Source organism: Solanum dulcamara, chromosome 4 (assembly GCF_947179165.1).
Source record: "Solanum dulcamara chromosome 4, daSolDulc1.2, whole genome shotgun sequence".
Taxonomy (NCBI): domain Eukaryota; kingdom Viridiplantae; phylum Streptophyta; class Magnoliopsida; order Solanales; family Solanaceae; genus Solanum; species Solanum dulcamara.
The window spans coordinates 20,986,660-21,001,107 of record NC_077240.1 but is presented as its reverse complement, the minus strand read 5'-3'; the positions used below and the strand labels follow the sequence as shown (position 1 = coordinate 21,001,107).

The 14,448-nt window shown below is 30.6% G+C and overlaps 1 protein-coding gene across 1 annotated transcript; it reads right to left on the bottom strand.

Annotated features, from left to right (window-relative positions):
• Positions 1–1,430: 1,430 nt before the first annotated feature.
• Positions 1,431–2,660, bottom strand: LOC129884835 (short-chain dehydrogenase reductase 3b-like). The gene is made up of 2 exons (XM_055959112.1): positions 2,554–2,660; positions 1,431–2,321 (listed from the first exon to the last, which is right to left on the bottom strand). Exons 1-2 carry the CDS (start codon positions 2,568–2,570, stop codon positions 1,559–1,561), a joined length of 780 nt encoding a protein of 259 aa, XP_055815087.1. The 5' UTR covers positions 2,571–2,660; the 3' UTR covers positions 1,431–1,558.
• Positions 2,661–14,448: the final 11,788 nt, after the last annotated feature.

The following is a 14,448-nucleotide window of genomic DNA, read 5'->3' as shown; positions in this document are numbered from 1 at the left end:
GTTAGCTGAAGCATAATAAACTAATGAATTATACTATCAAGACCCTCCGCCTTGCCTCAATTATTTTCTTTCATCACTATCAACGTGTCATTTTATATAAGAAAAAGGGTCAAAATTACTCCTGAACTTTGAAAAATAGTTTATTTATGTCATTCGTTCTATTTTAGGGTCAATTATATCTCTACCGTTATACTTTGGGCCAAATATGCCCTTGAGTTTAAATCTGTTTTTTTATCTATTTTTTAAAATCAGTTTATTTTATTTTATTTTAAATTTGTTTTTAAAATCTGTTTTTTATATGTTTTTTAAATCCATTTTTTAATCTATTTTTAAATCTGCTTTTTAAATTATTATTTTTAAAAATCTGTGAATGCAAATTTATTTTAAAAACAAATTTAAAATAAAATAAAATAAACATATTGTAAAAAATACATAAAAAAACAGATTTAAAAATTTTTATTTTAAATTTATTTTTAAAATCTGTTTTTATATGTTTTTTAAATCCATTTTTAATCTATTTTTAAAAATCTGCTATTTAAATATATTTTTTTTAAATCTGTGAATGCAAATTTATTTTAAAAACAAATTTAAAATAAAATAAAATAAACATATTGTAAAAAATACATAAAAAACAGATTTTAAAAAAAAAAATTAAAAAGCAGTTTTAAAAATAGATAAAAAAACGAAATAGATTTTTTTTAAAAAAAATATTTTAAAAAAATGGTTTTAAAAACAGATTTAAAAAAATTAAAAAAATACATTTAAAAGGGGAAATAAGTTGACCACTGAGAAATTGACACGTGGCATTCTGTTATACTCAAGGGCATATTTGGCCCAAAGTATAACGGTAGGGGTATAATTGGCCCTAAAGTAGAACGAAGGACATAAATAAACTATTTTTCAAAGTTCAGGGGTAATTTTAGCCCTTTTCCGTTTTATATATATACTAGTTACGAAAAATTTGTGTTAGGTACAGGTTCAATATTTGCTCGTAAATTTATTTTTTTAGATAATGTAAATTAAATAATATTAAATTAATCTTATTAAATGTAAAATAAATATATAATAATATTATTAATATTGATAAATTTTAAATGGTATGAATTAAATGATTTGCTCTAACATAAATTATAATATATATTTGTGTGGTAATAAATCAATTCATTATAATATTTTAATTAATTAATTTATTTAATTTATTTTTATTGACGTTCGAATCGGTACCCCATATTTGACCTGCAATCAACCTAAGATTGATTACAATCTATATTATTCAGGATGTCTTTCTCCTAATGCTTATAATCTGATAATTATTTCTAAATGTATCATTTTACTTTATATTTCTCTCGATATTAACAGTGTTTAACATAAGCCCAAACATATATAATCTACACAACTCGCTTAAAGTTGAGTAGATATTCACAAGCAAATAAGTAAACTCAAAGTTGACCACTTTGAGAAGAGAAAACAGTACACTCACAAGAGTGGAAAAGATTTATTGTAGCTTCAAAATAGAAGTAAGGCCAACATCACAGCACACCAACGAGAGAGGGATGATTTATTCTAACTTCAAAATAGAACTAAGACCACCATCAACAGCCAAATTTTGACCACTTATGTAAGCGGATTCATCGGACGCCAAGAAAAGTGCTGCTTGTGCTACATGCATCGTGCTCAACGTAACACCTTTCAAGTGAGCATTTCCACATATTGCTGCTTCCAGTGGAGCCATGTCCAACCCGTAGGCTTTGCACACCAGGGGCGTCGCTATGCCATAAGGCGACACCCCATTCACCCTGATCCCGTGCGGACCTAGCTCACGTGCCGCCGCTTTCACAATGCCTACGACTGCATGCTTTGACGCTACGTAGGCTAAGGAAGCAGCCCCCGCTAGGATACCCTCTAAACTCGCGGTGCATATAATGGATCCGCGGATTTTCTTAGCAACCATGACTCTAGCCGCATGCTTAACGGCTAACGCGGATCCTCGAGCGTTGATGACCATGGTCTCATCGAAGGTCGTCACGTTCATGTCGAGGACGCTGCAGAAGTGCAACGTCCCAACATTACTAAACATGACGTCGAGAGTACCGTATTTCTCGACCGCGTAGGCTACGGTATCCTCTACCTGTTTCTCATCTGTGACGTCGCAGTGACGGTAGGTGGCCTTGTCTGTTCCGATGGACGCCACTACTTGTAGACCGAGTTCATCTTGAATATCAGCGATGACCACACAAGCACCATGTTGGACGAATAATCTTGCACTTGCTTCACCAATGCCACTTGCAGCACCCGTAATTACAGCCACTTTACCCTCCAACCTGCAGGATGCATGCATACCACTTTAAACATTTGATTAAACCTAAAGGTACACATTTTATCCAAGAAAAGCAGTCGCACAAATTACTCAATTCTGATACTGGGAGGTAGTGATAATAAATAACAATACACAGACAAATTGAAACAACTAGTTAATTCATGAGCAAGAGAAAAGAAAGAAAGAAATTAAATTAATGTTCCCGATCAGCACCATTAATTTAAATAATTAGTTACCTGAGCTTATTTGCCATTATAGGATGGAGTACGTACGTACAAGATCAGGAACTTCCTTTGCAGCAAATGTGTTAAATTGCTTGGTTTTTATAGAGGTGATTACCGTCTTAAGGCTCCTCTCCCTTGCATCCACGAGTATGTATTTCCTGCTCAGTTTTAATTTTTCAGTATATTAAACTTTACTTTCACTCGTTTATTTTAATATATTAAAGAAAAAATAATTATTTTATATTTTACTCTTAATAATAACTACTCATTTTTCAAATTCACTCAGAATTATATGCCAATTAATATTAATATTAGGGAATAAACTTGATATATCAGTAAACTTTGTGATTTAAACCTGATATACCATTCGCAATACAACTGACTCACATATATTTCTACCGTTACTCAAACATACTTCTTTTATCTAATGAAAGTGGGAAAAAAAAAATTCTAATTTTTATTAATTTTTTATTGAAAATAAATAAATTTATATATATGATCCTTTAGCAAAGTTAAAAAGGTATATTTGATCCTTCTGTCTTTTTTGGGGGCCTTCTTTTATTCAATGAATAATTTAGGCTTATTATCTTTGTAATCAAATTTATTTTTTCGCTCATTTTCTTGTAAAAAATAAATTATAATATAGTTGTAAAAAAATAGTCTTAACCGTTTTCTTTTTTTTTATTTATACTTCTTTCTTTATTTTTTCTCATATTTTCAAATAAAAAAATGGAATAAGAATAATAAACTCATAATGATAAGCAAATAGACATATAAGGAAAATATTTAAAACTCAAGTCGTTGAATTAAAGAAGTAAAAAAAAATTCACATGTGAGAAGGATTAAATATACCCCTACATAGATTATCTTTTTAAAAAAATATTATTTTTTCATTTTTATTAAATAAAAAAGATATATTTAGGTCATTTATATAAAGATATATCTGAGGCATTTATATTTACGATATGGATATATATAAATTTTTACAACAAAGATATATCAAATTCTTTTGTTTTAGTATTATAATAAAATACAGAGAAAAGTATTTGATATATTCTTAACTTGATCATTTAAAATTGATATACCATCAACTTTATTATTTGGAATTAATATATTTTAATTTTATCATTTAGAACTTATATATCCGAAAGTGACTCATCATATACTTACCCGGCTCATTTCCGTTGTATACAGGTGTTTTTTTTTTTACAGCACTTGGCAGACATGCAATATAAATTTGGCAGTATTCATTACAGCTCATGTGTGCTTCCTCGTTAGCCGAAGCATAATAAACTAATGAATTATACTATGAAGACCCTCCGCTTTGCCTCAATTATTTTCTTTCATCACTATCAAGGTGTCATTTTATATATATACTAGTTACGAAAAATTTGTGTTAGGTACAGGTTCAATATTTGTTCGTAAATTTATTTTTTTAGATAATGTAAATTAAATAATATTAAATTAATCTCATTAAATGTAAAATAAATATATGATAATATTATTAATATTGATAAATTTTAAATGGTATGAATTAAATGATTTGTTCTAAAATAAATTATAATATATATTTGTATGGTAATAAATCAATTCATTATAATATTTTAATTAATTTATTTACTTATTTATTTATTTTTATTGACGTACGAATCAGAACCCCATATTTGACCTGCAATCAACCTAAGATTGATTACAATCTATATTATTCTGGATGTCTTTCTCCTAATGCGCATTATAATCTGATAATACTTTATCACTATTCGTAAATACAAATTCACTATTCGCAAATACAAATTCTTGATAAAATTATCTTTTTGGTCCTTGAAGTATGGACTTGATATTTTTGGCGTATAAATATGATGTAATTAAGTTTAATTTAATATTTATTTTAAAAAGTGATAAGTTTAAATATTTAAATAAATAAAAAATCACTATTTTAATGTCAAAGTAGTGAAGACCCTCGTATTGCATTAACGTGAGTTAACAAATTACAAAATAAAAGTATCTTCTTATTTCATACAAATTCAGGCCCACGGTATGTTACCCTACACATGAGCTATGCAATATATTTTTTTTAATTATATGAATTAACTTGATTCAACGATAGAAGTTTATCTGGGGAATGAATTAAATTAAGCTCTTTTCCTATTATAGGAAAACTTACGGCTTAGGCTCAATCCCTTTTATGATACGAAAACTTACAAAATTTCTACTAATTTAGAAGTTAATTACTTAGATACATGTTAGTTTGTAATATTATAAATTTTATTTGAATTTGGTGTGTTCAGATATGTCCAGATATATGTATCTCGGAATATATGGGGTCAAAATTAGGTGTAATTTGTTCTAAATACATTGTATCCAAGTGGATTCACATATATATGTGATACAGAGACAAATCTCACTCGTCTCTCTCTCACTCACCATTCTCCTATGTTCTGGTATCCCATATACATATAGATACATGTATCTAGTGTGTAACCAGTGTAATTCACATGTATCTGAGATACGAGACTATCTCGCTTGTCTCTCTCTCTATTTTAGTATATTTGATAATAAAAATACATGTATTTAGATATATCTTTCTCGATATATGATAAAAAACTCTTAACTAGTGGTAAGATACGTAATTATTTAAAAATATAAATAAAATTAATATATGTGGTATCAATGTATGTCTAACGAAGTAGTTTTTTCTTTATTATATATATTCTTTATGAATTTTGGTGCAATATGACAAAATTAATAACCTTTGACTTTTTGAGCCTAAAAGATTCCGAAGAAGAAATATATTCTTTTTGGAGGCCATGTTGATATATACCATTTCCCATGTTCCTGCAGCTTCCTTGAATAAATTATTTACTCAAAACATTAAAAAAATTATTTCTTCTCAACATATCAAACAGTGTGCCAAACACACTGCAAGGAGAAGGCCGCTGTAGTAGCAGTTCTCATTATACAATAATACCATAATATTTATTTCACTAATTAAATTTGTCCGTAAAAAAAATTTAATGACTTTTTAAAAAAAATTATTTATTTGTGGGGTTCAATTTTATGACATGAAAAATATTTATTTTGTTATGTCAAATTTTTTTTAATGATAAATTTGATTGAGTGATTTTATTGATATCAAACAATATATAATGACTATGAGCCCGTTTGAATGGGCTTATAAGTTGGTCAAATCAACGTATAAGCCCTTTTTAGCTTATTGAAGTGTTTGACTAATGTTAATTTTAAGCCATAAAGTTCTTAAAATTATCCAAAAATGAAAAGTTAGGATTCCTAACTATTTTTTTTTGAAGTGCGTAATTTTCTTTGACCATAAAAATTACTTTTATATCCCTTATATTTTAACTAAATTCCCAAAACACCATCTTTATTCTTTTAACACTATACTTTTGTGGTGGTTTGATTATCTCCGTTCTCGCTTAGAGCCATTGCTAATTCGGCAGCTTGTGTACCACTTCCATAGAAAGCAAGCTTCTACTGGCAAGGTATGAACTCCAAACTATAGGCATAGCAATAATCCCAACCACTTGTAATTGCGTTGACCAATTAGTCATTGTAGTGTTGTGACTTGTGATAAAATAAATATTCATTTGCTTTATAAACTGTATTGGCAGGACCGCCGTGTAACTCGGCGAGATGCGGAGCCTAAAAAAATGCTCTAGTGAAGATGTGGCGTATCATTTGCTAATCACAGTAGTAGCAGGTGATATATTAGTATGTGAGGAAGCATGTGGAGTGGTTTCGGTTGAAAACAAAAAATATTAAAGCAACCACATTACTTTAATAAACTTCATTAAAAAGCGTGAATGGAACATGTATTTATAAAAAATATAGTGGAGTGGTTTCGGTTGCAATCACATTACTCCAACAAACTTCATTAGAAAGCGTAAATGGGACATGTATTTATTAAAAAATTAACTTAAATAAATATTTTATAGTGAAAGTGATTTTACATTATAAATTACTTTTGATTAAAATCAACTTTAGAGTTTTTTTTTTTAACGGGAACAGACCCTACACGAGGCTCCCACCTCTCGTGCACAGCCAGGGGTTGAGCCGCACACCCCCAAGCCTTATTATACATAAAATAGAAAGATACACAGATGGGGACATAAACCTAACCTCCAGTCCTATGGTGGTTCATAAGTCGGCCATCCTACTAAGATCAGTCAACTCATCCCCAATACAAGCACACGAAAAGGAAACCTAGAAACTATGCACCTAAAGAAGAGGACTCCTCTAGATACAAAGAAACTAGAAAAGCATAAATAAGGGAGACTCGCCCTTTACATAAAATAAAGGAAAAATCTAAATAAAACTGGGGATGAATCCTCATAAAAACTATATACAACAAAATTTTAGCGTCAACGAGGATCATCAAATAACATGGCTAAAAATATAACATGGAGAATCACAAACACTGCAATTGGGCGCAAAATCCAATGCTGCAACACAAGTAGTAGATCATGGAGGCTTCTTAATCCTTTTGGTCTTCCTCCGTCTCAAGCTAGGTAGGCCGGCTCTATCTAGCATGTAGTATCCTCGTGTACCCCGAGGTAGCTGCTGGAGGGTGGTGTAGTGGCCTGGAGTGGTAAGAGTGTGACTGTGCTTGGAGAGAGCATCCGCAGTGAAGTTTGCCTCCCTGTATACATGCCTGCAAGAAAAGAAAACAAATAATTCAGAAATAACAACAAGGTCATGAGTTACCCGGTGAAGGCTCCACGGAGGTTTCGTCTGATGATTGATCCATTTAGTGATCAACTCCGAGTCGACTTCTAGGATAACGTGCTGAAAGCCCTGTTGAATGCACCATTTAAGCCCATAAACTGCCACCTCTAGTTCGGCTTGATTGTTGGTTCCCTCCCCTAACGGTATGGCGTAGGCGAAGATGAATCTACCCATATGATCTCTTAAGATGCCACCCCCCCAATTGCCTCCGGATTATCCAACGCGCTTCCGTTAGTGTTCAGCTTAACGAAACCGAGTTGTGGCTTAGTCCACGAGACTTGGGTGATCTTCATTTCATGAGCACACTTATCTATGCAGGAAATAGTGTGGATCCAATTCGAAGGCCAATAGATATAGGGGTACGCGACTCTAAGTAGATTAGAGATGTCTTTGAAAACGATAAATTTCACTCTCGCCAGGCTAAAAATCTTTCCCCCGTATTTGCTCGCGCACCTATTCTTCCACAAATTCCAACATATAAATATTGGGGTGGAGTGAAGGATAAGTTTGTGAGCTTCTGTGCGGTACTTGTGAAGCCACCATCTCATAACAAGAGGTTTGAGGGGTGTGGCTTCATGCTTTATACCTAGGGAGTCAGAGAAGTAGCGCCAAATATTCATAGCGAAGTGGCCCGTGTTGAAAATATGCTCTATGGTGTCCGGACCTGGACTGTGGAAGCAATAACATGGAGTGAAAACATGACCGAATGCAGTGATCTTTTCCTCCGTTGGCAGCTTGCCTCTAAAAGCCCTCCACAGCAAAAAAAAAAGCATTTAAAGGGGATATTTTTGTGCCAAGTGTAATGGTCGGAAAGTGTCTTGGTTCTATGTTCCCTCACAAGCTGCCATGCCGAGGAGCATGTGAAGTTCCCATTGGTATTCAGCTTCCAAATGGTCTGGTCCGGTGTGTTTCCTTGCAGCTGAAGTGTGGAAGAAGTGATGAGAGGAACGAGTTGCGCTGGTGCCAACTGATTTAGCATATCGATGTTCCATTGCCCATCTATAAGAAAATCAGCCACCCTAGCATTGCTTGCTCTTCCCAACTCCTGCCTATAGTTGGCTAAGGGTCTGATACCTAGCCAATCGTCCCACCAAAAACGGCATGAACCCGAGTGAATCCTCCATTGAATGTGAGGTTCGACAATGTGTTTGTTGTGCATCATGTGTTTTCACACAAGCGACTGGCCAGAATGGAATTTCTTGATGATGGGGTTGGCTCTCTGACAGTATTTGGCTCTAAGGAACTCACCCCACAACGTTGGTTTAGCTCTAAAGATCTACCATTTAACTGGAGAGATTTGCACACATATATAGTTCTCCTTAACCCAATACCTCCTTCGTCATAAGGGTAACAAAGTTTTTTCCATGAAGCCCAATGGTATTTTTTCTTGTTATCCTTCCACCCCTAGAAAAAATTAGCGGTGACTCTCTCAATCTGTTTGAGAGTGGTACGGGGGAGAGTAATGGCCGAAAGAAGGTGAATGGGGAGCGACTGAAGTACGTATCTCACGAGTGTAGCTCTACCGCCGTAGCTGAGGATTTTGGAGTGCCACCCTCTAATTCTATTGACAACCTTAGAGACCATGTCCGTGTAGTACATGACTCTCTGCCTGCCAATATACAGAGGGCATCGTAAGTAGGTAATGGGACTATGCTTCTGAGTGAAACCCGTAACCTGTTTCACCGTTTCCACATTGTGTTGGAGCGCACTGGGATGCATCATGAAGTGGCTCTTATTCTTGTTTATAAGCTGCCCCGATGTCTTTTCATACAGAGTCAAGGTTTTCATGATAATCTGAAGAATTTCCCTCCTTCTGGAGGAAAAGATGATAAAACTTTAGAGTTTAAAAATATTTTAAATCAACTTATTATGATGTTAACAGCTTTAAGGGTATTTCAATCATTTTGACAGAAAATAAGTGTTTGCACTTTTATTCAAACACTCAACTGGTTATTTATAAAAATAACTTCCAGCACATAAAAATTACTTTTTTAAGCTCATCCAAACGGACTCTATATTAGATAAATTCTCAAAATTGAGTGACCTTTTGAAATACAAACTCGAAGAAGAAGTAAAGAGATCCACTCAAGTTGACCTGTCAATGATTGGGGAGTAAAATTTTCTAGATAGTCATTCATGTTTGAAAAATTATTTATCACTAATTTTTTATTTATTTTTTTCGATTATAATATCATCGAACTATTTTTCGATTATAATATCATTCAACTATTCATCTTTACCTCAAAAGATGACACAATAAAAAAAACTATTCTCTCTCCCAGTGAGATGCCATTTACATTAGTCTTTTTTTAAAAAATAAATTTTTCAACTTTTTTAAACCACCTATATCGGTAAAATATTATTACAGAGCGGCAATACTAGTTCTCTATGGGTTCTGAGGCAAAATACAAGATGATTCCTCTAGTTCTTCAAGGAAAAATGTGGGTTCCTCCAGTTTTTGGAGGAATAAATTAATTTTGCAGAAGGAATTATTCCACGATCCGCTATATACCTTTGATATCGACCAAAGAAATCGCCATGAGGTAAAATTTAAAATTTCGTTTCTTAGTTCTTTTATCTTTGAAGTGTAAATTGGGGAACTTTCAAAAATACCTAAGATTTGAAACTTAATAAGATAAAAATAGCTAATGTTTGCTAATTACATAATATAGCTATATTTTGAGTAGCTATCCAGATCATAATTTATATTTATATAAATAGGACTCTCAATTTGTTTAATGATAGACGCGATATTTTTGGAAAAAATCCCACGAATCATGCATAATCTCACAAATCAAGGAAAAAATTCCACAAATGAAGGAAAAAATTACACAAATCAATCGTTGTATTTATATCAATTTATTTTTTTAAAAAAAAAATTACGAAAATCTGATTGAATTGCATTTGTATCGATTGATTTTCTGTTTGTATTTTTGTGCTTCAAATTACACTAAGATCTTATTAATTTTTATTTGTAGAGTTTGATTTTCTGTTTTTTTTCCTGCAGAATACGAAGATATGATTGAATTGTATTTGTTTCGAATTATATTTGTAGTCCTAGAGTTTTAATGATATGTATAATTGATATATTTAGTGATTTATATTTGTATAATTTGTACAATTGATACAAAATCAAATATACAATTTGAATTTATTGATTTAGGGGTTAAATTTTGCTTTTGGTGTGATTTATATTTGTATATATTGAAGTTCTTGATATATGTAGTCATTTAAAATTGTATTTCGGTATTTGTATATATCACACACACAATGTAAAATGTATTGATAAAAATACAAATCACAAAAAATATATAAAATAAATTATACAAACACCTCAATAATGCTGAAATTATACAAATAATAGCTGGAACGTATACTTGCTGACAATATACAAATACAAAAGAAGTAATTATATACAAATTATTGAAAATATACAAATAAAGTTTAAAAAGTATAAAAGGCCGCAATAAAATTGATATGCTAAATCCATACAATCGTATACAACATAATGTGAAAAGTATTGATAGAAATACAAATCACAAAAAATACACAAAATAAATTGTACAAAATACCTCAAATTCTTCACCACCATATAATCTGGGTCACATCTTTTTCTTCTACAGATGTTTAAGAACATGCATAAGTTGGAAAATCATCCAATTTTAAGATCATGCATGAGTTGTTGTATCTTCACTAGGTCATTCCGCCATTTTGATCTGATTTCTTGCTGATTAACTCAAGATTTCGAAAGAGATCCTGAAATTTCGTGGAAATCTTGAGTTAGACCTAAAGAGAAAGATGAAAAATCATCCAATTTTTGTGGATTTGTTTGTATACCTTTAGTGATTTTCTTGAAAGGTATTTGTTTATCCATGATTTTGATTGTATCTAATGAGAAAACTGAAAAATCAAAAGAAATCAGGAAACACGATTTGAGAGAAAAAGAAGAAAATTAAATTTTGAAATCTGATTGTGTTGAGTGAATTAAGGAGAAAAAAAGTAAAAAGATAATGAAGAGGGAGAAAGTAATTTGTATAAAAGGGAAGAAAGATAAGAGAGAGAAGAATTATACTTGGATACAAATTGAGGGAGTGGAGCCCGTAGCCGTTTGGATGAAACAATAGCTACAAATCATAATTAGTTCTAACTATAATTGTATCACATAATTATTAGTATGATGTTTGCTTAGTTACGTAATTTCCCTTTAATTTTTTCCTCGATAAGAGCAAGATTAATTTTTATATGAACGTACAGGACAGGTAAATACTCATGAATGAAACTTAGAATAAAGATTTCCACCATAAAATTAAAGTAATTAGATTCTCGTACAGAAAATGATGTATCGAACTAGTAAAAGTATAACAACATGCGAACTTATTTATCTCTTCAGATTCGAAATCTTTAAGAATGAAGTAAATGCTTCAATTGAATATGTAAAAGAAGTTGTTTATAGAGACATTAAAGCTTTCATTATATTGTTAAAAAATAAAAAGGAATATTGAAACATGACATTCATCAGGAGAAATAAAATATTTTTGTTGTGTCAAATATATTTTGAGAAAAAAAAATAGTTGTGATATTGTAGTTTTAAAAGAAATAAAAGTGATATTAATAGACAATTTCTCAAAAATAAATAGGGATGATTACTTAAATCCCATAGTGAAAAAGCTCAATTATAATTTATCCCGACTTTTTTGGTAATTATCTGAATTTCCTTTTTTTCAGATTTCTGATACATACGAATGACGCTGATACATCGCAATTTGATACATAAGTCTTTTAATGATACATCGCTGGTTGATGCACACAAAATATTGTAATATCAGTAAAACTTATGAATTGGCTTATAACACCTAATATATCATGAACACAACAAAAATAGCAGTAAAACTTATGTTTTACTAATACATTGTGTGTTTGGTTTGTATCAACTAGCGATGTATCATGAAAAGGACTTATGTATCAAATCACGATGTATCAGTGTCATTCGTATGTATCAGAAGAGGAATTTTTGAAATTTTTACAAATGATAGGAAATAATTGAAAATATAAGAATATAAGGTGTGTAATTTGGTAATTTTTTTAAATAAATAACTATTAAATGAATTTACTCAATGATTAGGCTAAATGGGCCAAAAGATAGAAACCCAATAAGTTCAGTCTCATTCTTTTATTTTAAATAGTTAATTCTAATTTTCGACATAAGAATATAAAAATAAAGGATATAATAATTTGGATGAAGTGATTTTTTTTTTACACCATTGGAGCAAAAAAAAAACCATTTAGTCTTGACTCTTGAGTTAGAGAATCTATTCAATATGTTTAGCGGGGTGTTCACATACGGATATGAAAATTTTGGTTGAATTTTTAGTTTTTTTGGATTGAAGAAATGGCTAAAATTCAAATTTAATTTAAGTAATTTGGATTAGATCGATTTCTTTAAGTTCGATTTCGAATTATCAATTTGATTATTTCAAACTTTTGATTTTGAGCTTATAAAGTTGAGTTCTTCTCGCAAAAGTAAACATCCTAGTAAATTATCATATTAAATTGCTTTAATAATTTCTCATTTGCACAACAATCACCTAAATAAAATGCTTATTCAAGTAATGAAACCATTAAAAGAAATACTAATCTAAACAGAAAAATCATATCTAGATAGATTATACTACTATAGTTTATATTCAAGTCAAATACTACTCAATTATTGTAAATTTTATGTGATTTAAACATCAATTAATATGTTTCTTTAAAACCTAGTGTCATGCCTCCTCAAATAATAATGAAAAAAAATAGTCACAATGAATGCATTTGCACTATTCATTAGCCTAATTAATAAAATATATTGTCTGATTTAGTAGGATATTAAACTTAATATTAAGTATATCGGCTTATGTCTAACATGTAAGGATAAATATAATATAAAAAAAATTGGATATCCGAAAACCCAAAGTCCCAAATTCAATTATTATTTTTTAGAAATTAAATCAAAAAATCAATTTATACTCGGAAAATTTAAACCAAATATCTGAAAATTACAAATTTCGATTTGGCAAAAATTATGCCCAACCCTAATTGCAATTTGGTCCAAAATGGTGAAATGGGTGCTGTACTGCAACATTTAATAACTTCAAGGGCCAGTTTCGTTAAATTAACTGACCATCAAGATTCTATATGGCTATGATTAAAAAATAGTACTACTTATATAAATACAAAATTATTCAGGTACGCTGTACGACAAAATGATTCGTATAGATACAAAAGTTTTGTATATAAAGTACTAGGTAGTTGTGGCTAGGGGTGCTCACGGTTCGGTTTGGATCGGTTTTTATTTAAAAAATAATCAAATCAATTGAATCGGTTTTTTAAATTGTCAAATCAAACCAAACCAAACGATATCGGTTTTTACTATTCGGTTTTTGTCGGTTTTTCGGTTTTTTCGGTTTTTGTCGGTTTTTAAAATACCTTGTAGTCACTATTTGAATAAACAGAAAATAAATTTCAAAAGTATTTTCTTATTATAAATTTCATTGTAGCCAGTAGCTACTAGCCAAGATTGACGCATACATGTTTAATAATAGAGAATGACTCACCTAAAGTTTTATTATTTGTAATTGTGAGTAGCTTTTCTGTGTATGAAATCTATATTTTATTTATTTTTACTTTATTTAGTATAATTCAAAAGAATGGCTCAAGATCAAAAATATAAAAAGTCAATATAAATTATATTTTTTTCATAAAAATATTAAAATACACACACATATATATACAAATTTAATTTTTAAAATATGTATATATAAAGTCGGTTTGATTCGGTTTTTTTGGTTTTTTTAGACTTGAAACCAAAACCAAACCAAATATAGTCGGTTTTAAATTTAAAAACCAAACCAAATCAAACCAAATAAATGTCGGATTTTTTTTCCGATTTGATTTGGTTATCAGTTTGGTTCGGTTTTTTGATTTTTCGTGTTCAGCCCTAGTTGTGGCCCTTGAAACAGTTTTTTTAGCAGTGTTACATTGTTTATATTCATGGTTGTATTAATTACACGTATTGAAAAAGTGGTTATTTGTGAATCTTATCTAATTTTATTTGCAAGGGCCATAGGCCCATTGTAAAGAAAATTTAAGTCAAGCCCAATAACCAATTGTCCAAATTCGGAAATT